The sequence below is a fragment of the Perognathus longimembris genome, chromosome 2 (assembly GCF_023159225.1).
Source record: "Perognathus longimembris pacificus isolate PPM17 chromosome 2, ASM2315922v1, whole genome shotgun sequence".
Taxonomy (NCBI): domain Eukaryota; kingdom Metazoa; phylum Chordata; class Mammalia; order Rodentia; family Heteromyidae; genus Perognathus; species Perognathus longimembris.
Window position 1 is genome coordinate 118,672,344 of NC_063162.1, and position 26,250 is coordinate 118,698,593.

The 26,250-nt window shown below is 38.1% G+C and overlaps 2 protein-coding genes and 1 long non-coding RNA gene across 8 annotated transcripts in view; 2 read left to right on the plus strand and 1 right to left on the minus strand.

Moving 5' to 3' along the window:
* The window catches only part of Ppp1r9a (protein phosphatase 1 regulatory subunit 9A), a 275,864-nt gene extending 272,567 nt beyond the window's left edge, over positions 1 to 3,297 (plus strand). For all 6 annotated transcript variants that reach the window (XM_048340051.1, XM_048340052.1, XM_048340055.1 and 3 more), the window contains one exon: positions 1,055 to 3,297. In XM_048340051.1, the coding sequence (XP_048196008.1) occupies positions 1,055 to 1,267 (213 nt within the window). In that variant the 3' untranslated portion in view covers positions 1,268 to 3,297. The remainder of the gene's footprint in view (positions 1 to 1,054) is intronic.
* Positions 3,298 to 4,344: 1,047 nt separating this feature from the next.
* Positions 4,345 to 7,606, plus strand: LOC125347019. The gene is made up of 2 exons (XR_007210087.1): positions 4,345 to 5,512; positions 5,568 to 7,606. It is a non-coding gene; the product is annotated as an uncharacterized LOC125347019 (long non-coding RNA).
* Positions 7,607 to 9,476: 1,870 nt separating this feature from the next.
* Pon1 (paraoxonase 1) overlaps positions 9,477 to 26,250 on the minus strand; it is a 24,667-nt gene continuing 7,893 nt past the window's right edge. Inside the window, exons 4-9 of the mRNA XM_048337889.1 lie at positions 25,785 to 25,950; positions 22,661 to 22,787; positions 18,814 to 19,014; positions 17,599 to 17,680; positions 13,470 to 13,598; positions 9,477 to 10,091 (exon numbers count right to left, since the gene is read on the minus strand). Of these exons, the coding sequence (XP_048193846.1) occupies positions 9,933 to 10,091; positions 13,470 to 13,598; positions 17,599 to 17,680; positions 18,814 to 19,014; positions 22,661 to 22,787; positions 25,785 to 25,950 (864 nt within the window). The 3' untranslated portion in view covers positions 9,477 to 9,932. The remainder of the gene's footprint in view (positions 10,092 to 13,469; positions 13,599 to 17,598; positions 17,681 to 18,813; positions 19,015 to 22,660; positions 22,788 to 25,784; positions 25,951 to 26,250) is intronic.

Here is a 26,250-nt window from a genome sequence, read left to right on the forward strand (position 1 = left end):
GGCTCATGTGGACCTTCATCACATTTGTTAAGATGCAGACCATGACTCTTCCTTTCCTTACTCATTTCTTCTCCATGTCTCCACTTCCCTGCATACCATTCCGTAATTGGCTGGTGTTCTTTCCAGAACTTTCTTTCCCAAATATATTCAAGGTCATATCTTCCTTCTCTTCCATAACACTCTCATTTCCTCACATCCAGCCCATTTCCTAGCAGACTGAAATGGTACCTACCCTGTGGAAAAAGGCAAAAGGAACATATAGTCAGCTCCACGTACCCCTCCCCACTGCCCCAAATCCCTGCTAGGCTGACAGGTAGATGAGTATCTCTTGACACTCTTGAAAAGGTTAAAGATCAATCAATAGCCTGTGAATATGAAGGCCCCATCGACAAGGCTGTCCCTGTTGGGGAGATGGATGCATCCTGCTGTTGATTCTGAAGGTCATGAAAGATTTAAAGTATGTAACCAACTCCCCTTATTCTGAATTCCCAGCTCATCGACCAACCTCATTATAATTGGGCTTTCTTTATTGGTCTGCCGACAGGAGGAAAATGGCTAGTCATACAGACACAATCATTTTGGCCCCAAAGACATTTTTGGTTTTCATTGTAAATGAATACATTGGCAGGATGGAAGCCATTTCAGTTCTTCCTGCCCTTCTTTGGAGCCCTCTGTAGCAGCAGGTGCTCAGTCCTACCCTTTGAAAATATTGATGTATTTGTAATTATTTTGCCTCTAAATGTCTATAGCCCAAAGGTTGGAGTAGAATCATGCCCTTTTCACATTCATTTACTGATTAAACAAACAATTTGGAAAGCATTGTTTTAGGTTCTAAGGTGTACTTAGAAGGTACTTCAAAGAACAAAACACAGGCTCTTCCCTCTCCCCTACAAATAGATGTTTTTAGCAAATGTAATTTACTTTTCTTAGTTCTGTCCTCTTTCATCTATATTTAAGTTCATTTATGAGTTTGAACATACTATGATGTTTACCTCATCATGAGCTGAAAGGTCATAGGATTTACAAGTTCAGTTTGTGCATGCTTCCTTCATAGGCTCTTGGAATGACATCATCCCAGGACCGAGCACTGGTCAAAAAGAAGCTGAAGGAAATGAAGCTGTCTCTAGAGAAGGCTCGGAAGGCACAAGAGAAAATGGAAAAGCAAAGAGAAAAATTGAGGAGGAAAGAACAGGAGCAAATGCACAGAAAGTCCAAAAAGGCTGAAAAGATGACATCCACTGCCACAGAAGGCGCTGGTGAGCAGTGAGCCTCAGTCCTGGATGCTGATGCTCAAGAGAAGTCCCACCTCTTCCTGCCCCATTCTCCTCCAGAACATGAAGAAGAAATTGACCATGAGGGTAATGCTTCTCTAGGCAAATTGAGGAACTGTGTGTTGAATGACTTCATTTTCTGCAATAATAGAAGGCAGCCTTTAATTTTAATCTCCTAAAATAACCCCAAATCACTTTTGATTTATTGACAAATGAAAAATATCTCATTTGTGAGAGAGGCAAAGTAGCTATGATTCTTTCTTCTACTTAACAACATATGGTGTTGTGTTGGGTGTGTTGTGCCACTTGGAGGACCAGCATGACTGCACCAGTGAGAGCATAACACACCCTGGTGTTGTTAGTGAACTTTCAGAGTGGGTAGTAAATTCTCATTGTGGGACTCTGAAATGGGTTAGTTGTATCTATCTGAGTGACAGAGCACTTGCCATGAGCTGTGGGAGCCATGCTTACTCCCAGGGCTTCGGAAGTTCATCCAGGTTGGGGAAAAGTTCCCTATAATTGTGTGTGGAGAGACAGATAACCCCACTGTGGAAACTTGAGGACTCATAAATAGCTCCTAAGACAAAGAACAAGTACATTGTTTTACTGACCATCAGAAAGTCATAGTTATCTGGGAATTACAGAAAAGAGCAAACACCTTAAGAATGTGGTACCATTTCTCCTCCAGCTATTCCTGAATGAAGAAGAAAAGTCAGACCTTAAGCTAGCTATGGGGCTGTTAGGATCTGTTGTTTACTTTGCAACACTGGCAAACACAACACAGTTTCTTACTGCCCTCAACAAATCAACAAATTGAACAGAAAATTGATTTTTAAGGAAACCAGTATTTTCAGATTTCTTCTCTTGGGGAACATTCTGGCTGGGCATCAGACTGCCTGTGATACAATCAGAAACTTGTCACACATTTTATCCTCACAGTTTCCTAAGAAAGCTCAGTTAGGGTTTTAACAAACGTAATTTTAAGGAAAAATAGGGATATCCGTTAAGGAGATCACAGATTTCACTAACATTCAACCAGAGAACCAGTTCATTTGAGCACACAGAAGTTCCTGTCACATTTTAGAGGTATTTTGAATGTTTTTTTTCTAAGCTATTCTTTCCATATAGTCGAGGTTTCTACTTTAGAGTTGAAGTTTAAGGAAGTACATCAGATTCACTATCAATGGAAGAATGAAAGCTTATTGTAAATCCAATATTAAGGATTTCAGTATTTCACCAGTCTAAGTTGAATGCAGGAGACTGGGCAGAAGGAGGAGAACATTAACTCATCTTGAGAAATTTCTAATGATGAGTTTTTTTTTCCTTTATTTATCTTTTGTCTTGCTTTTTATGCTCTTGTGTCTGTTTCTTTTGCTGCATTAGCTCTAAAGGCAAGGTCATCTACTTTCCAATGGATGGACAAGTGTCAAAGTAAGACTTGAGGCCAGATGAATTCTTGAACAAGTATTTAACTTCCTTTATTCCATAGGGTCTTGGCTCTGTTCCCAACACTGCCAATATCTCCACTGTAGTCGTTCTATTTGCAGATCTTGGGGACTGCTCTTGAGTATTACAGATACCAGAAATGTAAAGGGTCTCCTGTCTATATAACCCTACCTTGTATTTTTAACATTGTGATTTTATTGTTCTTATAATGTAATGTCCAAGTTCTGGAATTGTTGGAAATTGAAACTTATAATCCTATTCTTCTCCCATCCCCGCCCAAGGCCTGTTTCCTATTTTGGATCACAGAGTTGCCTGATAAGCTCTAGTCCTTTTGTCCCTAGGTTAGAGTCATTCATTCCATTTTCAGAAACATTCAGGCAGGCTTTGCAACATTCTGATCCCTATTACACTATTCTGTCTTATTTGGATATGATCCTAAAACTGCCATACTGCATACCTGTATCTTGAGATGTTGGTGCTTTGCTATTTATTACTATCACAAGAAACCAGAAGCTACTGTTAATGAATTACAAAATTCAACAAGCATTTCCTAACGCTATAAGACAAAAATCAGTAAAAATATGGTAATATTAGTGCTGGCTATGTAAATTTTTGCCAGTTTTGCTTTGCTTTGGATTATAAAGTAAGTAACCTGGATTACACTGGAAGTTTCACTGTTTGTATTCATATCAGAAAAGCAAATAGAAGGATGATTATTTTTTTGAAGGATGATTATTTTAAGTTATGTTTACACTTGGGTAATATTTGAAAATGACTGTATATATTAAAAATATCTGTTAAGTCTCTGCCCGTAAGTTATGATCTATTGTATCACATCTCCTTAAATGTCTCAGTATTGTTCTTTAGTATAACTGTATTTGTACACCTGAATGATTAGATAATTTCCAAATGACAGTGTTGAAAAACCACATCCTAATTCCTAAAATTATTTAGTTTATAACTTTTGATTTTTAATTAAATTATAGTAATTTAGGTATGAATGAGTTATATTAACATTACAGCTTAAAACCACTGGAAGGATTCTTCATTTGATTGTTCAACATAATGTCAGGGGTCAACTGATGAAGGGTATAAAAATAGATGGACCTCAGATCTTGTGAGCACTTACTTTTCTATTACTTCTTTTATTGACTATAGTGCATGATGACAATTCCTTTTTTAATGCTAGTAGTTTTCAGTGTCCATACAATTTAACACATATTGGTTGTTTCATGTTTCCTTAAAGATGACAGATGTTTATTAACAGAAAATGAATAAGAAAGGGTTACTATTAACTACATTCTAATAAAGGATAGCTCAGTCTGACTCCAACAATAACTAATGGTGTTTGGGGGTGTAGGTAATGCTTTGGAGGGAGAAAGTATGTGGTAAGGTTAAGTTATAGACAGAACATTAGAGGAGAAATAACTGGATCTGAGTTTCAATCAAATATAGTTCTGAAACATTACCTTAAGACCATCTATTTAAAAGTACCTCACAGTTATACATTTCATAATCTTTTCTTTCTTCTTTCCTTCCTCTCTTTCTCCCTTCTTCTCTCTTTCTTTTGTTCATTTTCTCTTTCATTTGTTCTTTCTCCTTCCTTCCTTCCTTCCTTTTGTCCATCCCTCCTTCCTTCCTCTCTCTTTCCTTCTTTCTTTCTTTCCTCCCTCCCTCTCTTCTTTCTTTCTCCTCCCTCCCTCCTTTCTTTTCTTTTCCTTCCTTCCCCAAATCAGAAGTGTTCAAGTGATGAGTTAGAGCTAAAACCACCCTTTATCCATTTTTAATACTCTGATCAAGTCTCTTTATCATGACAGTGAAGCTATTGTGGCTGTTTTACTTTAACTGCAGTTAGTGCTGAAACCGTCATACAGTCTTTTTAGCTACAATAGTTCATGATTGCAGTATGATAAGTACAGTTGCCAAATTCAGCTTTCAAATGGCCCCAAATACTACTTTATGCTACTTTCTTGTTGGAAACCAAGTGGCAAGAAGAAAAGCAGGGACACACTCTATAGCCCTACACTCATTTATCCTATAGTTCTAAAATACCCCAGGCCCCAAGCTACAAGAGTGAAAGAATGTGAATTGTTTGATCTAGAAAATCTGCCACTATGATGTTTTATTTCTAGGATTAAAATTCACTGCCTCATGCTTGCTAGGGAGGAATTGTACTGCTGGGTCAAACCTGTAGTCCACTTATGCACTGGGGATTTTGAAGATAATGTTTTGTTTTCTGTCTGAGTATCTATCTAGACCATAATCTCTAGTCAGGTTTCCTGTCATAGCTAGAATGACAGACACATACCACCACAGCCAGACATGGGTTGCATAGGAGTCTCATGAACTTTTATGACTGGGCTGGCTTTGAAACACAATCTTCCCAACCTCAACCTCCCAAACAGATAGAAATAGAGGCAGAAGCCACTGGTGCCTGGGTTTTTATGACTTCTGCTGAAGACAAAGAATTTTCATAGAAGTTCTTTGTGCAGTAAGAGTAATGTGTGTTTGAAAATTACATGCTATGAAAGGTAAATGAAAATTTGCAGTTTACAGATGTTCCAAATCATCTGTAAGCATAAATGTTTTGAGACTAAGCATCATGAGGACCATTGATATTTATCAATAATTCTTAGATATTTAAGAATTGACAAATTCCACTTCAATAACAACATATTCCCAACAGAGCTAGATACAAAGAGCACTTTACTGTAGTAGACAGTGGTCACTGGGAGTCATGTTACCTACTTCAAATGCTGACACCCAGGTGCTCTCTGTGTGAAAAGGCAAGCTAGGTCTATGGCCATACCACCCTGAACACGCCCGATCTCATCTGAAAAGGCAAGCTAGAAATGAAAATCCCTGCTTCTCTTCTTTCCCAATTTACCTTCAACAGAGTATATAATTCTAAAGCTTCACATTTAAAGATGCAGTCCAGAAGTAAAATTTCCAATTTGTACCAGGATTGATCTCATGATGGTTGGGCAAGCAAAGTGTGAATTTTCAAAAGAAAATAGTGTTATAGGAAAACGGAATGTGCTTCAGTGCTTCATTTCCAAAACCAGCCTAGATGTGTTGGCAGATTTTGTTTGCATTTGTCTTGAGTATTTAAAATCTCAGGAGATTTAGTCTTGATCCAAAACACTGGGGAAGAAACACTAAACAAAACACATTTTAATAACTTGAAGTAACAGCATAGAATAACCTGAACTGAGAAGCTACAAGAAAAAGGCTATAGAATGAAGTTCCTCCTAGAAAGTAAAAGCAAGTTCTACATAACCACAAAGGGACTTCCTGTGCCTCTGTGATAGGTCTTTGTAGAAATTGAGGGAGAAAATGTTTGTTACTTGAAAGCTCACATGTGTGAGTGCAAGGCTTGTGACCTATTTCCAAATCCTCAGAGTAGAGAAGGAAAGAAACATGATGCTTCCCAATCCTTGGCTTTACCCAACCACCAAACCACTAGGGATTCAATAATGAGTAAGAGGCAAAGAATAAGACAACAGACAACTTCTCAACAGCATGCATGCCACTCGTGTAGATGTTCAGAACTATATCGTGTGAGTATCTCCCATCTTACACACAGACAACCACATGGCATAAAATACATTACATATGGAATTTGATAATGCCTAGTGGGATCCTCAGCTGTAATCATAGCCTTATTGCCACTTTTTGTGTTGTGCATACTACAAATGGCACATAGGTTTTAAGATATTTTCTTTCATTGCTCTTATTCAATGCACTTATCCTTCTACAGGTTTATATATTTTGGCAGAATTGATTTATTAGACACTTGGTATTTTAGTAAGGTAAGACTTCCTCAAATGTTTGGTTAATGTTTTGATGTCAACATTACACCTTTTTTAGAGGTCAGGAGAGATTTTTGCATTTTCAATTGCAAACCTAAATTTTCTTGGCTAAAAATTGGGCTGTGTCATTTTGTGTGGGAGCTCACACCTCTGAAATGACATAATCCCTAACTTGGGATGCTCAAGTTACTAACTACAGGCTCTCTAGTGGTAATGTTGTCATCACATGACCATTTATTTACTTCTTGCTTTTAATAAGGGCATTTTGATTGTCACCAAAAATAATGCAAATGGTGTGAGTGTATGTTGTTGGAAGGTGTACTCTTCTATTTCTTTCTGCTCTTTTATTCATGTATCTAGAGTTTTCAGTTAAAGATTGAATCATTTAATCTTTTGTTCATTCATGAAAGAACAGCTGGCTAAAAATACTTAGAATTACTTATTAAAAAGTGGGAAGAGGTTCTTCAGATAGATAACACCTCCAACAACATCAAATTTAGTTAGTGCTTAGTGAATTTCCTTAACTGTATATGTGTATCTGCTCTCTTCAATATTGTTTGATAGCATAACAACTGCTTTTGTATTTTAATGGAGTTGCGATTAAACCACTAATACACCTGCTACATATGATTAAGAAGCCTGGGCAGCTGAAAAATAAAAGGAGAATAAAATTTTATTCTATTGTAGGAATCCAATTAGTTTTCATCTTTCTTTATATATCTCTAAAGGAAAAGAGTTGTCTGAAAATCATTTTGAAACTGATAAGTATGGGTAGCATGTTATCTGAAACTTTTAATTTGTACATTTTGATGTCTGAGCATTTGCATGGAAGAGACAATAGTGCCATGTCTGAATTGTTCTCTTGTGCTTGGTCATTATGATGTAACATTGTAAATCACATTCTTTACTCTTTGGTTTGGTTTCCAAAGGCATTCAAAGCAAAATATAACAGTGGTCCTTTGTTTTCTGGCCAGTCGAAACATACCTGTATTACATTTAATTTGTTAGTGTAAATACATTTCTTGCCAATGAGTATTATTGTTGTTAGACAACGAATGCAATAAAAAGAGAAATACAGAGATCTGTCAAAGTAATTCTTTTTTCCTCTTCCATTTTCACCTTCAAGTAAGACAAGCCTTCACTGGGTAAACCTGTATTAACTGTCAAAACATATCTATCAATCAAGAGCAAAGTGCACATTTTTCATGGAAATGAAACTAAAAATAAGTTTTAACTCAGGTAAAGTGTAAATTGTCAGCTAGAATTACACTTGAAAGCCCAATTATGGAACTGGGCATAAAGTTAAAAGATCAAAGCCTTTCAATGGAGCTCCCTTGTCGTTGTCCATCTTTCTGGTCCCAGGTTGCTGCTTTACCATCGAGGTTTCTGATACCCAGAAGCCAAGAAAAGGTCTGTGACAAACCCATTAAGCAGTCATCCCCACAAATGGAGGGATGAGCTAAGAAAGAACCAGGCCAATCCTGAAGCTCAGGGTTATTTTCACCAATCTTGTTTCTAAGACCATCAAAATTCGGAAGAGTTGGACATATAAAATGAATAACATTAATAAAATTTTTTCTCATTGGCAAACTATATCTGTGGTTATACCTTTGGCATGGCAAAAAGTTGAATTAGTGAGTGAATGAAGCCTGGTTTCCTCTTTCTTTGATTTCTTATCAAAGACTATTGTTTTTTGAGTAATCTTGAATATGCTCTGTGAAATCAGATAGCTTTCCTTTTATTTTTTTCAGAATCAACTTAGGAATAACAAGAAAGCAAAACCGATTATTTTATTGCAGATGTTATGGAAGCTTACTCAAGAGATTATCTTTAAAGAAAATAAATGAGATTGTGTTTTTTTGTCTACAACACACTCATTGATCATTATCAGCAATATTTCAGAGTCCAGCTTCCTAGATTGGGAATATAACCACCTCGGAATAATTAAGCACCTAGAGCAAGCTAACATTGTGTATTGAACTGTGACTAAAATAACTTGACTCTTGAATGAGAAAAGATAGCTTTTCTTTGTTTTCTTTGTTGAAATTAGTGGTCTTAAATGGTAGTTCTTTTTTTATTTTTTAATTAAAATTTATTGATAAGGTGATGTACAGAGAGGGTATAGTTACATAATAAGGTAGTGAGTACATTTCTTGTCATATTTGTTATACCCTCCTTCATTTTTCTTAATGCATCAGCAAAACATTTCCCCCTAAAGGGCAGAACAGTATGACAAGTACTTTAGAAATGACCACCCTAATGTCCAAAAGAATAACCCTTCATTTCAATCTATCTTCAAAACAGACAAATAATAACAGGTAACCTCTTTATATTGGTGTACATAACCAAATGATAGTCTTACTTTCTTCCTAGTCATGTTCCTCCAAAAATAACCAAAGGTGTGTTAGTCTTTTCTATTTTTAGGTTTATTCTTTTCTATTTTTAATTAGCCTCAATAATCAGAGTAGGAAAGAAAAAGAGAAAGGAAAAAATTCTACTTGTACACCTAAACAGCAGTCTACCTAGTCTTCAGTGGACATTACCTGGGTCAATTAAAGCCATTATTCCACATCCAGTAATGGAAGTGAGCAGACCTCCTTCTTTATCCAAAACTGTGAAATAAAGCTGTACATTTTATGCCAAGATAACAGAAATAGTTTTAAGATGTAACAGCACTCACAAGAATTGTAAGATTCCGGGCTGGGGAGATAGCCTAGTGGCAACAGTGCCTGCCTCGGATACACGAGGCCCTAGGTTCGATTCCCCAGCACCACATATACAGAAAATGGCCAGAAGCGGCGCTGTGGCTCAAGTGGCGGAGTGCTAGCCTTGAGCGGGAAGAAGCCAGGGACAGTGCTCAGGCCCTGAGTCCAAGGCCCAGGACTGGCCAAAAAAAAAAAAAAAAAAAGAATTGTAAGATTCCCCCCCTCCACACACACACACATGTTATTGCTACCAGAAGACTGAAAAAGTCAGGCCTCGAAGAGGAAAATGTCTAGCAAGTAAAAACAACAGCTTCACTTGCTGTACATAACCCAGGTCATGTGACACAGATCTTGACTGAGGAATGTTATTGTTGGTGATTCCCATTCTCATCCTCTTTTCTGAACAACGAAAAGCAGCCATGGAAAAACATGCTTAATGCATGTCTTCAGGAAGTACATTTTTTAATCACCTGCAGTTAAATTATTTAAGACTTGACAACTGGTATATTGAGCCACTTTAATGAAAAGGGTTTCTTATTGGTAAGTGAGGTTTTCAAGTCTTCCAAGACTGATTTGACAACATACTCTTAAAAAATCCATTCTCAATTTCTTTTATCATGTTAAATTCTTTTTCCCAAAGGGCCAGATCTCAATCTTACTGAGATCTCTGTAGTCTTTTAGGGCATGGAAAGGGGCTGTCAGAGCTCACAGTACAGAGCCTTATGGAATACAGTGCCAATCAGCAGCCTCCCTTTGTACACAGAGGCAACTGTACTACCCTGCAACACGGTGCCATTTTCTGCATAAACCACAGTCACTTTGGGTTCTTCTGTTAAAATGTTCTGGATTCGAAGCACCTATTAAAAAAAATAACATTCGTCAACTATAAGCACGATCAGATCATTTCTCCACAAGAAGGCCTATAACAATGTATTTTTCTTCTATCCCATCTCTCCTGGAGAAGAAAGAGGAAAGGGGTGACATTGATCAAGATGAACTATACTCCTAAAATGAAATGTTGAATTGAAACCCTCTTGTACAACTAATTATAGATAATAAAATATATATGTATGTATATATAGATATATACATGTGCGTGACATAAATTGTATTTTGTTCCAAAATTACTATAAGATACCACTTTACTTGTTGCAAACTGTTAAGCTTTGCTTACAGGATCTTTAACAGAAAGTAGAGGGCACATAGATCCTCAGGGATAAGCAGGAAATACAAGTGAGCAGCTCAACTCTGGCACAAAGTATTAAGAGCAGTGAGGACCACAGTAAATTCAGAGTGAAGGAAAGACTGTTATTCGGCCATAGCCAAATGGTTACGATACTGAAGTTCAGGCCTGCTACTGAATATGTATTAAGCTTAACTTTAATTTCTTTGCTATTGCTTTGTTGGTTTTCATTTTTCTTCTTTTTCATTTATTTATTTATTGTTGGTGGTGCTGGTGGTATTATTTTGGTTTGCGTTTTGAGAAAATATCTCACTATTTAGCCCAGTCTGGGCTCAAACTCACCATATTTCCTTAAATTTGAAGTGTTTGGAATGCCACAAAGACAAGCATACAGGGCGATTTCTGGGGTGTGTGTGTGTGTGTGTGTGTGTGTGTGTGTGTGTGTGTGTGTGTGTGTGTGTGTATTGTAGTCTGGTGTAATGTATGATGTTTTTACATGCAGGCAAAGGAAACAAAGCATGGCCCTTCACCACCAAAAAATGAAAACTCCTTCCTAGATAGCCCTGATATATACTTTTGAACTTCCATTTCTAACTGGGTAAGATTTCTTAAGTTCAATTTTCTTCATTTAGTTGAAAATTTTGATTACAACATTAGTAAACTAAATAGTTAATATGTATGTGTTCCCATGGAGGAAAATAGTAATTTTATGTGATTCAACTTTATGCATATATGTTTTTCTCATTTACACAAGACGATGGGTGAGACTACTCCTAAATTTCCTTTCAACTAGAATAACATATTGACTTGAAAATGGGATACCATCACTAAACTTCAAATACACCAGTCTAGGAAGGCCAATGCTTAGATATAAATCATAAGTAGGGACAATCAAAATGACTTCAACATAGATGGCTCCAAAGATACATGTTTTAGGAAATTGCTGCAACCTTAATATGCAATAGTCATTAAGAAGGAAATAATTGATGGTGCACCATGGCTTAATTAAGCCACTTGGTCATAAAACTAGAATATTCTTCTGTGCAGTAGCATATTACATACTGGATTGTTATTTCCTTTTGCTCTTCCTTACCAAATTCATCATTAGAAAGGAAATACTTTTCCAGAACAATAAACCAAATCCCTTGGTATGTAGCAAATGACCCAAGTTCACTACATGAAATAACAAGCAAGAACAAATTGCAATCTTAACATTCTGCTCCACTCTATATAGTGAACACTCTGCTGCATGTATTTCTCCAATTCCATTAAATATACAGTTCAGTGGTCTGAAAAGCTAAAAAATAGCAAAAGACTGCCATTAAACGTGATCATAAAGTATGTATGAGAGTTATAATTAGAAATACACATTTTATTTTTTAATACAAGAAAAAATTCAGGACTTCTTTGTGTCCTTTTGGGTGGATAATGCTTAAAGCTGCTTTAAAAAATACTCCCCGGCCAGCCTCCAGTGGCTCACACCTGTGATCCTAGCTTCTAAAGAGGCTGAGATCTGAGTATCATGGTTTGAAGTCAGCCTCGGTGGGAAAGTGTGGCACCAAAAGCCAGAAGTGGAGCTGTGGCTCAAGGAGTAAAGCACTAGCCTTGAGCAAAACAAAAGCTCAACAATATCATCTAGGCCCTGAGTTCAAGCCAGGGCCTGGCACACACACACACACACACACACACACACACACACACACACACACTCAACAGATAAATGTGTCAAAATTATATTAATTGTTCAATGTAAATAGCTGGTATAATTAGTTCATATTGAAAACTCAAAATAGAAAGCACCAGAAAAGACAAGATAAACATTCAGCTGCCTATAGCTTCAAATTCTTAACTATTTGCACTGCAAAATTACCAGCTGAATAAAGACTATGGATCAAAAATCAGGGGGCATGGGAGGTCTTTGAATGTTATGTTTAAGATGGAAGAAGAGTCTCATAAGTCTAAATATATTCTAGCAAGTGAATTCTCTGGTTCGCAGGGCTATCTAAAGAGGAGAGCCAATCCCACTGCAGGACTGGCTCATTGCATTGCTTTGTGCACACAGCCCTCTGGATCCATGGATTCCACATTTTCAAATCTAACCTACCCCAGATAGAAAATCTTAAGTCTCTACTGAACCCATAGACTTTTCTAAATAATACACTGTGACTATTTACAGAGTGTTTACATTACATTTGGCATTACAAGTAATCAAGGGTGGTTTAATGTATATGGAAGGATATGTAGGTAATAGCAAATTCTATAGCATTGTATATAAAAGACTTGAGTATCTATGGATTTCATATCCATTGGGGTCATGGAACCAATCCACCACAGTTACTGAAGAGGATGTACTAACCAGAATGGCAACTTGTACTCTAAGGCAGGTGACTGATGAATGGCTAAACCATTGCAGTGTGGCATCATTATGATCTTTAAACTGCTGTGATTTCCCAAATTGGAAACACTTGCCACATATAAAGATGTGGGCAACATTGAAGGGTGGATCTCCACAACTCAGCCTTGCAGATCTATGCTTCCCTCTGCTCTGACTTATACCAAAGCCTGCTTTGATGGGGACCTCTTGGGGCCTCTGCCTCTTACAGCAATGGAAGGAATGGAAGGACTGAGAAAGCCTGGCATATTTATAGCCCACTTTCCTTTCTGTGGTGTCACTGTTATTTGGCTCCATCCCTCACTCCTACAGATGCCAGGTTACTCTCAGATGCCCTACTCCATGCACCACCCCCTTTTCTTCCAATGCTAGGTTCTTATAATATGCTCAGAAAGCACTGTACCCCAGAACAGCATCCCCACTGAACACTAGCTTCAGCTAGCCATTCTTGCCCATCTTCCTAGCCTTGAGTTGCTGAATTATCCCAGCTGAAATGTCTTATCTATTTGTTTTCTAGACTGCTTAAAACACCTCTAAAACTCTTTTTCTTTCTGACCATTTGGATGACCTGCTTATATCTCTTCATTTGTTTGCATATGTGAGAATTACATTTTGGCTGGAAAAAAAAGGCACTGATCAGGTGCATTTTTTCAAACTAACCTCTGAGCCAGGAGGATGCTCTGGATCATAGGAGAAGATCTTCACACCATTGGGGTGGCAACCCACCCAAAGGTCTCCTGTCACAGGATCCACTGAGAGGTTATCCACAAGGGTGTCAAAGTCCAAGGACTACCAAGATTAAGAAGGAGAGAACACAAAGCAGGTGAGGAAAATTATGAGGGCATGTGGTGTGGCAATATATTCAGGAAAGTGCTTCTCCTGATCTTGGCTACTACACTGCTGACTACAGTGACAGTTGTGACTCATTTCAACTGCACATAGGGAATTCTGCTGGCCTTCCATCTTGGTTAGTATTTTGTTGATCTGTTGGTTTCTAGGACACATAGAGGAGGGGGGAAGTTTCCAAAAGCAAAGAAAGATTGTTAAATGTTAAATGAAATCCTTTGCACTAACATCTGTGCATTAACCTAAAAGTGAAAAAAGAAAAATAAATACAAATAAAAAACTGTTAGGTGCAGCATAAAGCAGTGTCTTCTAAATAGCATGTGCAAATGATATTTTTACAAGCATTCAGAAAACAACCAGGAAGTATAGATGTGTTTCTGACAGGAACACAGTTGAAATGTAGACTCCTTTATAACTAATCATAGGCTGTGTAGCCAAAGAAGAAATGATCACCCAGGGTCTAATTTTTGCCTTCGAGTTGAGGCAAAGTTTGTTCTTTAGTTTCCTGATGATATTCAGCTCCCCGTTCTGCTGCTGTTTATTCTCTAAATATAAGTTGCAAGCGTGTGATGACTGCACAGATTGCTGTCGAGGCTTTATACCAGCACCATAAATAATACCAATGATTCTTAATTCCACCATTCATCATCTTGGCTGCCTTCTACCAGAAAAAAAAAAATCTCATCTATTTGTTTACCTCTAACTCTCACCAGAGAAACAATATGTGTGGTATACCTCAGAATCCAGCAGACTTCAGTGCCCTGTGACCCTGGGGTCTCCGCAAAGGCCAGTGCATGGGCAGGCAGCTGCGATGAGCCACCATTGCCCTCAGCTTCCCGCTTAAAATGAGAACTGCCCCCACAGGTTTCGTGGTTACACACATCCCTCATTCTCTATCCTGGAAACAAGCAGTGCTCTCCACAGGAGGGAGGCAGCTGCACTGGTCACAATCTGCCCATGGCCTAATACTTCCTTCTCCCTCATTCTCATCCATCTGGACTCAGCTCAGTACTCTCATATATTAGATTTGTGTGTGTGCACTGGCATGTGAATGCACTTCAGTACTAAGGCTTGAATGCAGAACTTCGTGTTTCCCCTTAGCTTTCTTACTCAAGGCAGGTGCTCAGGCACTTGAGCTATACCTCCACTTCTGGCTTTTTGTTGGTTAATGGGAGATGAGAGTCTTCTCGGTTTGTCTGTCTGGGCTGGCTTTGAACTGAGATCTGTGGATCTCTCCTGAGTAGCTAGGATTATACAGGTGTGAGCCAACAGTGTGGGGCCACATTAACTTCTTTAAGTGAGGAAAATGAGGATTCTGCTATTGTCTATGAAAGAAGTACAAAGATTGGTGAGTTCCATGATGGGTGGAAGCCTGCTGAGAAAAATCCAGGAGGACACAGAAGAATGGGTCCTATCTATTCACTATTATTTTACCCCTCTTCTTAGCTGTGCAAGGAGTTCAGCCCACCACCTAGAAACTGCAGGGCTCCCAGAAGGCATGGCCCTGGCCAATGAACATCTTATGGTTCAGTGGGGCTCTTGTAGATCTAGAAATGAACCCTTGTTTTGCAAAGATGTCATTCCTAGTAATGAAATTCATTGTCATGGGCATATGTGTCACATCTCACACACCTACAAAGACACATGAAGGATTTTCCATTCCTTGGCCAATGAAACTTAATATATTATATTCTCTGTTGGAGAAGCTGAATATTTTTTTAAAGAAATGTCATGCCAATGCTAAAGCTTGAACTCAGGTCCTAGGTGTTATCCCTGAGCTTTCTTCCTTAAGATTAGTGTTTTACCACTTGAGCTATACATTCATTTTGGCTTTCTGGTGGTTAACTGAGATAAGAGTCTCATGGAATTTATTGCCAAGGCTGGCTTCAAACTGCAATCCTCAGATCTCAGCTTCCTGAGCACCTCGTATTATAGGCTTGAGTCACTTACACCCCACTGAGAAGCTATTCTCTGTTAAAAAAAAATTCAATTTTTAGAGAGTCAAAGATCACTGAAATGGATTCATTGACTAAATCTGAGTGTCTTTTGAGGTGAGAAGGAAAGTAGCAATATTTTTACTGGAATAAAATATACTTCATATAAAATTTGCCATACCTACAATTCAATGGCATCAAATGCATCCATAATATTATTATAATCATCACCAACATATATATCCAGAACTTCATCATCCCAAACAGATCCCCATTAACCATTAACATGAACCAACAGCTACTTATACCTTTTTCCCTTTAACCTATAATAAATACCATTTTATTGTCTGTATGAATTTACCTCTTCTAGAATCACAATATCTGTCCTTTGGTGTCTGACATCCTTAGCATAATGTCTTTAAGATTTACTGAAGTCACAGTGCTACTTTTCAGGCTGAATAATATTCCATTGTACACAAATGTATACCACATTTCCAGGCTATCAACTCATCTACTTCATCACAAATTCTCCAACCAGCCTCAGCTAATTTATCAAATTTCTTGACACTCTGAGATATTAATTAGCTAATGTTAATTAAAGGTCTTTCAAAGAAAAGAACTTCATTACATTTGGTAGGTGTGGCTTCTACAGGATTAGTCGTTATGGTGACACACTGGTATGATCTGCTACCAGAGTGAGAGCCAAGTGTGAAATAAGCCTTGCCTTGAACCTTTCCTTGGTAGGAACAGAGCTCCCACACTGTATGTAGAATGTACACCATATTGAATTCGATCATAATTATTTTTAATTTTCAACTTATAGAAGAATCTATTATTATAACCACAGTTTGTTTTTATATTCCCTCAGCCAGTATAAGTGTGTGAAATTTCATTTTATTTCAGCTAATACCAACTAGCCCTGCCAATGATTCCTAGCATCAAACATGATGTTACATTTGATATTGCTTTGAGGTAATTTTCTCTGAGTGAAGCCCCTAGTGACAGCTCCCTGGGAGTGCTGACAGGAACAGTCATGCAATTGGCACGGGCAGTGTGTTGTGTGGGAGAGTGATTGCCTGTGGCTTTTGTAATGCTCCTCTTTGCTCTTGGTCTCTCTTTCCTCCCCTTGTGTTTCTGCTCTTTTCCACCCAAATCTTCAGCCTCGACCAGAACTAGTGGGGTCTGAAAGTGAATCTTTGATGCACACCTGGTCCTGCCATAGTAATTAAATATTTATCTAATGTCTACTAGGTGCTGGGAACTGCCAGAAACAAATAGAAATGCCAATGAAGTGTAGAACCTCAGGGTAGAGTCAGATAATAAAGAGGACAATTAAAATGCATTGGTCATCCATGCAGAAAGCAAAAGTAAAGTGGTAAAGAAGATAGGAAATAGAAGTAGAGAGGTGGGGGAACAAATTGTGAGTAATTTCAGTGATGTGGAAAAGAGAAAGCAGTGGAGATCTGGAGGAAGCTAGCTATACACAGAGGACACAGTACCAATCCTAAGTCAGGACCACACCCAGGAAGTTCCAGGAACACTCAGAAGCAAGACAGGTACAATAGTTGGTGATAAAGGCAGACAGATGATGGACACCCAGGTTACACTGTCATAGTGAGACCATAACCTTAATATATATTGTCAAGAAGTTCTATATTAAACCCAAACAGAGACTGTCTTCTGGGCTACTCCTTAAATGTAGATGAGGGTGGGAAGCTTAGCAGAGACAGGAGAGGAGGAGGAGGCAGCACTTAGGAAGATGATTCAAATGTACAATTCACTAGAGCAAAAGAAAACAGTTTCATAGGTGAATAGGCTGCTTCCATTTCTCACTCTACTGGGGGGCGGGGGACAAGTATACAACAAACACCCAACAATGCTGAAGAGGGAGTGAAAAATTGGTTCTCACTCACTTCAATTAGACAAGCCTTTTCTCCCACTTTTAATTTCACAAATCAATTAGAAATCTAATTATCACCCTGAAAACTTACAGTGTTAATACATCTTACCTTCAATGGAGTTAAAGTCCAATTAGCGTGCTTTTCATACACATGAATCTTATGAGCTAGCAATTCAGCAATATAGACATACCTTCAAAGAAGAAAGAGTTATATCAAAATGCTTGAAGGATCACAATCCAAAATGTTATAGTGAATTGTAATAACTTCCTAGTCAGGAACTTTTCATAGAGGCTGGAGAATGAAACCCATCTCAAAGCACCTTAAACTCTGAAGAGGTCATGAGTTTACAGTGCACAAAAAGATTTAATCTCTGAAGAGTTATTCATTAAGATAGCCCAAAACCTTATCCCTGATCCAGAACTTAACTCTGACACCAGTTCTTAATATCAATTATTAACAAGCCTTTTGTTTATCAATGTAGTGGCAAGTCCCAGGTATTGAATTTCATGACAGTAAGTTCCCTCTTGGGGAACAGTTAGTAAAGCTTCTTGTTTTAGGCTGGAGGAAATATGAGAGACAATAAGATGCTTGGGCCACATAGTGAGAATACTTCTTCCCCTCCTGTCGTGAGCCTGATCCCAAGCCAGAGGTTTTAGTATTTTGCACAGAGTGCAATATCACACATCATAAAGATTCCTGGGTAAGCTAAGCACAGTGAGTCCCAGAATTAAAACAAAAATGATGGCTTCTATTTTTAAGGACCAGGAGACAATATGAAGAATAAGAAGTTGTGCACGTTGTTTTTGTCTAAGTATATTTTTCTAATGCTCTGAAATCCTTGCTTATAGAAGACAAGAAAGGATATTGATAGATGTGTAAAACACACACACACTATGGTGCTCAAATCAATGCTGATCTTTGAAATGCTTGTTGAAAGACCTTCATAATGTAATATTGTAAATCAAGTGCAGCAGTAAGGACACTACTGAATGAAAGAGGCTGACCCTTTCTTAGTAAGACCTTCCTTGGGTATCATTTGGAGCAAACTCCTGTTGTTCCAGGCTGGCACACCCAGAAATCATTCTTTAAAACAAAAGATAGTAATAGTAAAAATGTTTATCACAGTTTCCCCAGCTGAAATGTACTTTGTCCTCAAGTGAAAATACAGCTTTCTTTCACAAAACAGGAAATTTTAGTTTGATAAAGGTATTTTACATTTTCCCTAATTCCCTCTTGGTAGGATAACATTAGCCTGCAATTACTTTACTTGTTCTAAACCATCAGATGAGAATACAAGCACTTCCTTTTAAAGAGTGCACATACTTGCCATCAGGTGAAATGCTGATTCCATTAGCAAAATCAAATCCTTCTGCCACCACTCGAACTTCATCTGGACTGTAGAAAACAACATAGGACCACGCCAAGCCCAAGTATAACTCCCAGGAACGTAAATATGAGTCAGTAAAGAAGTGGTCATTTGTTGCATAAAAGTGCTCAGGTCCTACAGCAACAATATCATTCACACTGCAATTAAAACACACAATACAGGTATGAAGGTAGCACACATTATAACATTATAGAGTGCTTTTTAATGTCAAGACCTTTACATTAGCTGCAATAGCACAGAATTAATATGAAGCCAATCCTATCAAATTCCTAAAGGAAAAAATAAGTAATTATAGCACTGCAATATAAAAATCCATATCTATATATCTATATATCTATATCTATATCTATCTTTAAAAATCATCTTATGCTAGGCACTGGTAGCTCACACCTGTAATCCTAACTTCTCAGGAGGCTGAGATCTGAGGATCGCAGTTCAAAGCCAGCCCAGGCAGGAAAGTCTGTGTGACTTTTATCTCCAATTAATCACCAAACCACCTCCCCCCCCCCAAAAAAAAATACACCCAAAAAACCAGAAGTGGTACTGTGGCTCAAGTGGGAGAGCACTAGAGCTGAAGAGCTCAGCCCAGAATTCAAGGCCCATGATCAACCAAAAAAAAAAAAATGTCCTATTATATATCTTATGTATATCTCTAAAAGCATTATATATATGGTATATACATATCCTATTATATAAAACACACACACATACATATATGTATTACAGAGTCATATTAAATTCGGTAGACATTAAATTATACCAGAACTCAATAAATCTTAAATCACATGGAACCAACTCCTACTAATCCAAGACATCTTAAGCCAGTGGACAACCATTGGAGTGACAATCTGGAGACTTTCAAGCTTTGCTACTATTATACATGATTTAGGGAAAATCAATTCCTTATCTGTGAAAGGAAGATGATAGAACGGTTCATTTTCCAGGCTTAAAGTTTTGTGCTTCAAGACTAAAATAATGTCCACAAACAGCTCAGAAATAAGATGCTTGTCTTTTAGGGTTTTTTTTTTTTTTTTGGTCTTTCTGTTACTGGAAATATAAGATATATGAGTCTATTTTTCTGCTTTAATAGGTACAATAGCAAACACATAAGTGAGTCATTCCTTGCTGATTGGGGTGACAGAAGTTCCCCGGGGCCATGGTCGGAGAGAAAATTATCCTTGCTCTATTGCTGAGTGCGTAATGGCCAGAGCGTCAGCGCTGACGCAGGCCAGGCTCTAGGGCGATGGAGACAAACATGCAGAGTTTCAGTTTTCTCATCTGTAAAGAGAGGTCAAACGATTTTTTTTTCCCCACCAAAGTCATACAGCTCATTAGTAGAAGCAGAAGAGCTGGAATCTTCATTTGTGGAGTTGCGGTGGGAATTAGAGTGAGCTAATCCTGCTGTGTGCTTTGCAGGAGGCCCACGCTCAATGTGTGCTAGCCACCATGTCACTCTCACTGAAGAAAAATAGTCTAGAGATTTAGAATTCATCTGACCGTCTCTAGATATGAATCTACAGGTTGGCTTTAGTCTTTTTTAAATTTATTGTTACACACACACACACACACACACACATTATTTTCTCTAAGTAGTTTCACAAAGTGGTTTCAATTTGACATGTTGGTCTATGAGTTCAATGCATTTTGATCAATGTTACCCTATTGTCCTTTTGAAAAGTAAATTTCTGAAATCAATGTGCTTTATTATCATTTTGTTTTTCTTTGTAAAAAAAAATGTTTCAGAGAGCTATAGCTTTAAAATCTGACGGACTCTGCTTAAATTCTGACCCTATGTTATCTTCTCATTGTGGGGCCATGTCAGTAATCTGTGACCTCCTTTCTTGAATCTCAATTTCTGTCTTTACCTTAGAAAGCCAGGATAACAATGAAATGAAATAGTGAGTAGAAAGGATTTGGCACAGTGCCTTTCATACAGTAAATGACCAATAACAATGGTTGTAATAGTATTAATAATAACATGCTTAAATTACAGTAACTTATAGTCATTAGAATATTCATGGTATAAACAGCCATAAAATACAAAGCAACAAATAACCGCTAATCCTTGGGCTGACAGATTCTAGTTCAAATTCTAGTTCACAGTGTCACTATTGTTATTTCTATCTACTTCTATGCTGTCAAAACCTACAATTTTTGTAACTGGCCTGGGGTGTGTGCAATACTCTGACTCTGGGAAATTGGAAAAACTTATGATTTCCAAGATTAATTAATGAAACAAAACAAATTTTCATTTTTCATGAATTCTAGACCAAAAGCTCTGGAATCAGGCGCCAGAGTTAAAATTCTAGCTGCAGAACCGGGTACTGGTGGCTCACACTTGTAATCTAGCTACTCAGGAGACCGAGATCTGAGAATAGCAGTTCAAAGACAGCCCAGGCAGAAAAGTCCTTGAGACTCTTATCTCCAAATAATCACCAAAAAAGCTGAAAGTAAAGCTGTGGCTCAGGTGGTAGAGAATTAGCCTTGAGCAAACTAAGCTCAGGGACAGCTCCCATGCCCTGAATTCAAACCCCAAAACAGGCACAGAAAAAAACAACACCAAAAAACATTTTCTGGCCTTATCATCTGAGGCAACTTAGCATGTACTTCAGGCCTTACATTAAAAAAAAAAATTCATAGCAGGCATAATAACATTTACTTAAGAAAGTATTTATAAAGTCAATAAAATAATTGAAATTGCCCATTGCATACCTTACTTATAATTTACATCATCATCATCATTGTTATTATTAACCTAACTACTCTATTTTACAGTCTTCACTTATGTTAGATGTTGGTATTCTTTAAATACTCAAAAGCTTCATTCTATTTCCCCATTGAGCGTGTGTGTGTGTGTGTGTGTGTGTGTGTGTGTGTGTGTGTGTGTGTATTTTCCCTCATCCTGGGAGTGCAGAAGGCCAAGGGTCTTAGTTCCTACTTTCTCTAATTAGTCAGCCTTCCTTCAGTGATTCAAGTGCTCTCCACTCTCAGTTTCCTCACCTTCAAAACTTCCAGGAAAGTAAGGAGAGGAGGGTGCACAAATAACAGTATGTGTACCTACTATGTGTGAGGCACTTTCCTGGGGGTCAGCAGAAAATACGGATCTAGATTCACAAACAGGATGGTGGCTGGATGCTATCCTTAAATTATACATAGTTAGGATTCTAGAAAAAAACCAATATAATTTAGAAGTAAAAATGATTTTGGAGGATGGTGCCAGATTATCCTAGATCCATCATGAACCTCATAAACAATATGTTCACAGGCCAAGGAGTGTAGTATAGAGATAGGGTTTCCACAGATCTCCTATTATGTTCAGTAGCAATTCAAAGGCAGTAGAGGCAATGCAGGGAGGTCTGACTTTGAGTCTTCTATTTAATAAGTGTTCTGAATTCATAGAAAGATCTGAGATATTTCTTTCTAATATAAGTAAAAATAACTAAGTAAGTTTAAGTTCTGGACTTTATTGACGAAGCTTGACTGATTTTGAAATACTAAGCCTGGTCTTAGGGAGGAGTAGAATTTCTTATGTTAAAAGCTTGCATGGAGATCCTGAGGCCTGAGTCACACACCCAAACCCAAGCAACCTGTGAAATAGGGAGGAAGAGAACAGGCTTTTGCTGAGGGTCTCAAGTCATCAAAAGTTTCTGCAGAACCTTCAGATGAGTTTGTGGTGACTACATAGAAGAGAGGAACCTTCCATGGCTGAAAAAAAGCAAAGCTAACTAAATGAACCATACTCTGCTTCTAAAGGGGAAATTGAAGAATGATATATCACAGTACTTAGGCAGAAGTTTGTGTCTAATGGTTTTCAGATGCAAAAGTGATTTTTCTTCTTCTTGAAATTTAAACAGCTCCACCGTGGTCTTGAAGTTTGGATGGTTCACCACCAACAGGTACACAGTATTATCTGCGAAAAGATGAAAAACAAAAATTGAAACATTAACAGAGCTCTCAGCTGTCGACTTTGTCTCCCCAAAGCAATTTCAACCCACCTCCAACTAGTATTAGGATGTCAGGCAGATGGAATATTTTCATTTTGTGGAGAGAAGCACATTTATGGTTGTGCCAAAGAAATGTGGCTAAAGGAAGAACAAGGGACAGTCTCTAAATCACAAAACTCTACAGGAGGAAAAGTTTTCCCATTTTAGGAATGGACATCACTCATATGAAAATTCAAAAGAGCTTGTTAAATTCTCTGGTTCGAATACTTACAGAATTGAAATAAAAGGGATATAGAGGTAGGAACTGCTAACAGGAGAACATGAGCTTGGGTATAATTCAGAAAACATAAGGTGATAAATTCCACAAGAACAGCCAGTCCTGGGACTTGGACTCAGGGCCTGAGCACTGTCCCTGGCTTCTTTTTGCTCAAGGCTAGCACTCTACCACTGAGCCATAGCACTACTTCTGGCTTTTTCTATGTATGTGGTGCTGAGGAGTCGAACCCAGGGCATGCTAGGCAAACACTCTACCACTAAGCCACATTCTCACCCTACCTGTCAGTTTTACTTAAGAGAAAGGTTGTGATTGGAGAAGAGTACATAATTTTTTTCTATTTGAGTTTAAAGTGGTTATGGTAAAGGAATTCAAATAGAAATCTCTAATAGGTACCTTGATTAATGAAACTGAAGAACTATTGAGGAAATTACAAGAATCTATATGTGGGGCTACATTCTATAGAATATAGGCAGAGTGACCGTGGTTTGAAATTTCTCAAACAGATAAAGAACAGAGTAAACTTTTTGGAAAATGCTCAAAGAAGTACCAGGAAAGTGTATAGCAGGGAACCGAGAAGGAAAGCCATGGTAGGGTCGTGGACTATCAGGAAGGAGTGAAACAGTAGTCAATAGGAAGGAAGGAAAGAAGGAGGGAAGGGAAGGAGGGAGGGAGGGGCAGAGGGAGGGGCAGAGGGAGGGAGAGAAGGCAGGCAGGCAGAAACAAAGAAACAAACAAAGAGAAAGAAAGAGAAAGAAAAAAGGAAAGAAAGAGAGAGGGAAAGAGGAAGGAAGGAAGGAAAAAAGAAGAGAGGGAGACAGACGGGGAGGGGAGGGGAAAGAAAGGGGAAGAAAGGAAAGCAGGAAGAGAAGGGAAGGAGAACACAGGAGGTTAACAAGGACACCATTGTGGACTTCGAAAACATCAATTTTGTTCACTCACAAAGGGGACAGTCAGGAAGGAGAACTGGGTATAAAATGGTCTTATGAGAAAGGAAAACCATGGGCATAAGTGCTTCATCAACTGAAAATTTTTATTCACTGGCTTCCTAGGCTTCCTTCCTTCAGACAGAACTGAAGGTCATAGCTCTAAGAGAAAATGATTATGGTGACTTTCTGTCATTGAGTGTAGCATAATTAAGGCCAGAAAACCTTTCCCAGATGTGTGGAACTTTCAGATTGTTTAATATAAATCCTACAAGATTAAGGCTGAATTTATAGTATTTACCAGATATGTAAATGTTGGTGTTTTACAAAATTATAAACCTTATAGGTCTGAAATGTTTTAGCACTCTCAATATTTCTGTTATCATATATATATAAACAGATATATTCTTAGCACATAATGTATTCTTAACATATATATGTTCCATATATACATACATATATAATAAATTTTAAATCCAAAAACACCATTATGTCTCAGATGAACAAGAAGAAATAATCACTGGCATATTTCCTCTGTCTTTGATGCCTGTTTGGCCAGGCATCAGTAGCTCACCCTTCTAATCCTACCTACTCAGGAGGCTGAGATATGAGGATTTAGGCTGGAGGCTTGGGTAGGAAAGTCTATGTGACTCTTTTTAAAAATTTTTTTTTCTCATTTATTGTCAAAGTGATGTACAGAGAGGTTACAGTTTCACAAGATAGGCATTGGATACATTTCTTGTACTGTTTGTTACCTCCTCGCTCATTCCCCCCATCCTCCTCCCCCTTTCCCTCTTCCCCCATGAGTTGTTCAGTAGATTTACTCTAAACAGTTTTGCAAGTATTGCTTTTGTAATCGTTTGTCTTTTTATCCTGTGTCTCTCGGTTTTGGTATTCCCTTTCACTTTCCTAGTTCTAATACCAGTATATACAATTTCCAATGTACTCAGATAAGATACAGTGATAGTGCAGGTACAACCACAGGAAGGGGATACAAGAGGATCATCAACAATAGAAGCTATGGTTTCACATGGCATGTTGAAAGTAACTATAGCAGTGATATAACACTTGTTTCCATAACATGGAGTTCATTTCACTTAGCCTTACCTAATGCATTCATAGGGGCATAGCTATTGGGCTCTTGTGATCCTCTGCTGTGACAGCCTAAACCTGTGCTAATTATTCCCTATGAGGGAGACCATAGAGTCCATGTTTCTTTTGTTCTGGCTCACTTCACTTAGTATAATTTTTTCCAAGTCCTTCCATTTCCTTACGAATGGGGCAATGTCATTCTTTCTGATAGAGGCATAAAATTCCATTGTGTACATGTACCACATTTTCCTGATCCATTCGTCTACTGAGGGGCATTTGGGTTGGTTCCATATTTTAGCTATGACAAATTGTGCTGTGTTGAACATTGTTGTGCTGGTGGCTTTAGTGTGTTCTTGTTTGTGGTCTTTTGGGTAGATGCCCAAAAGTGGGGCTGCTGGGTCATAGGAGAGTTCTATGTTTAGCCTTCTGAGGAATCTCCATACTGCTTGCCAGAGTGGCTGAACCAGTTTACATTCCCACCAACAATGAAGCAGGGTGAGTCTTACCTCCAACTAACTACCAAAAAGCCAGAGGTGGAGCTTTGGCTCAAGTAGTATCACACTAGCCTTGAGCAAAAAAATGCTGAGGGACAGTGCTCAGTCCCTGAGTTCAAGCCTGATTGTCACTTTTAAAAAATAATCCTTTCATTTAAAATAAGTTGTAAATATTACCTTCATCTGTGAATGTACTAATCCCATGAGGATTAAACGAAGATAAATCAACTTTACTTCTAATTTGTAATTCTGTTGCTGGTGGATTTTCTTCATTTAGGTCCATCAGAAGTATTTTACCAGGATTTTCGGGTGCAAAACTCTTCATCCCAGGATATTTTAATCCCTTGAAAGCATGGAAGAGAAAAAGAAAGTACAGTAAAAAGGCTGACAGAAGTGGAACATTGCATATGGGTTTACATTCTCCATTTTAAGCCACAGGTCAGCTTACTGAACCATAGGAGAAGTATCCTAGTTGGCTTTTATGCTGACAGGAATCTCGCCTCCCTTACCTCCAGCAAAGTCATGTGACCACACCTCAGCTTCCAGCCCCCCCCCCCCCCGCCAAAAAAAAGTCATATAATGACCTTTTTATTTGAAATTAGGCATCCAGTGGGGCTGGGAATATGGCCCAGTGGCAAGAGTG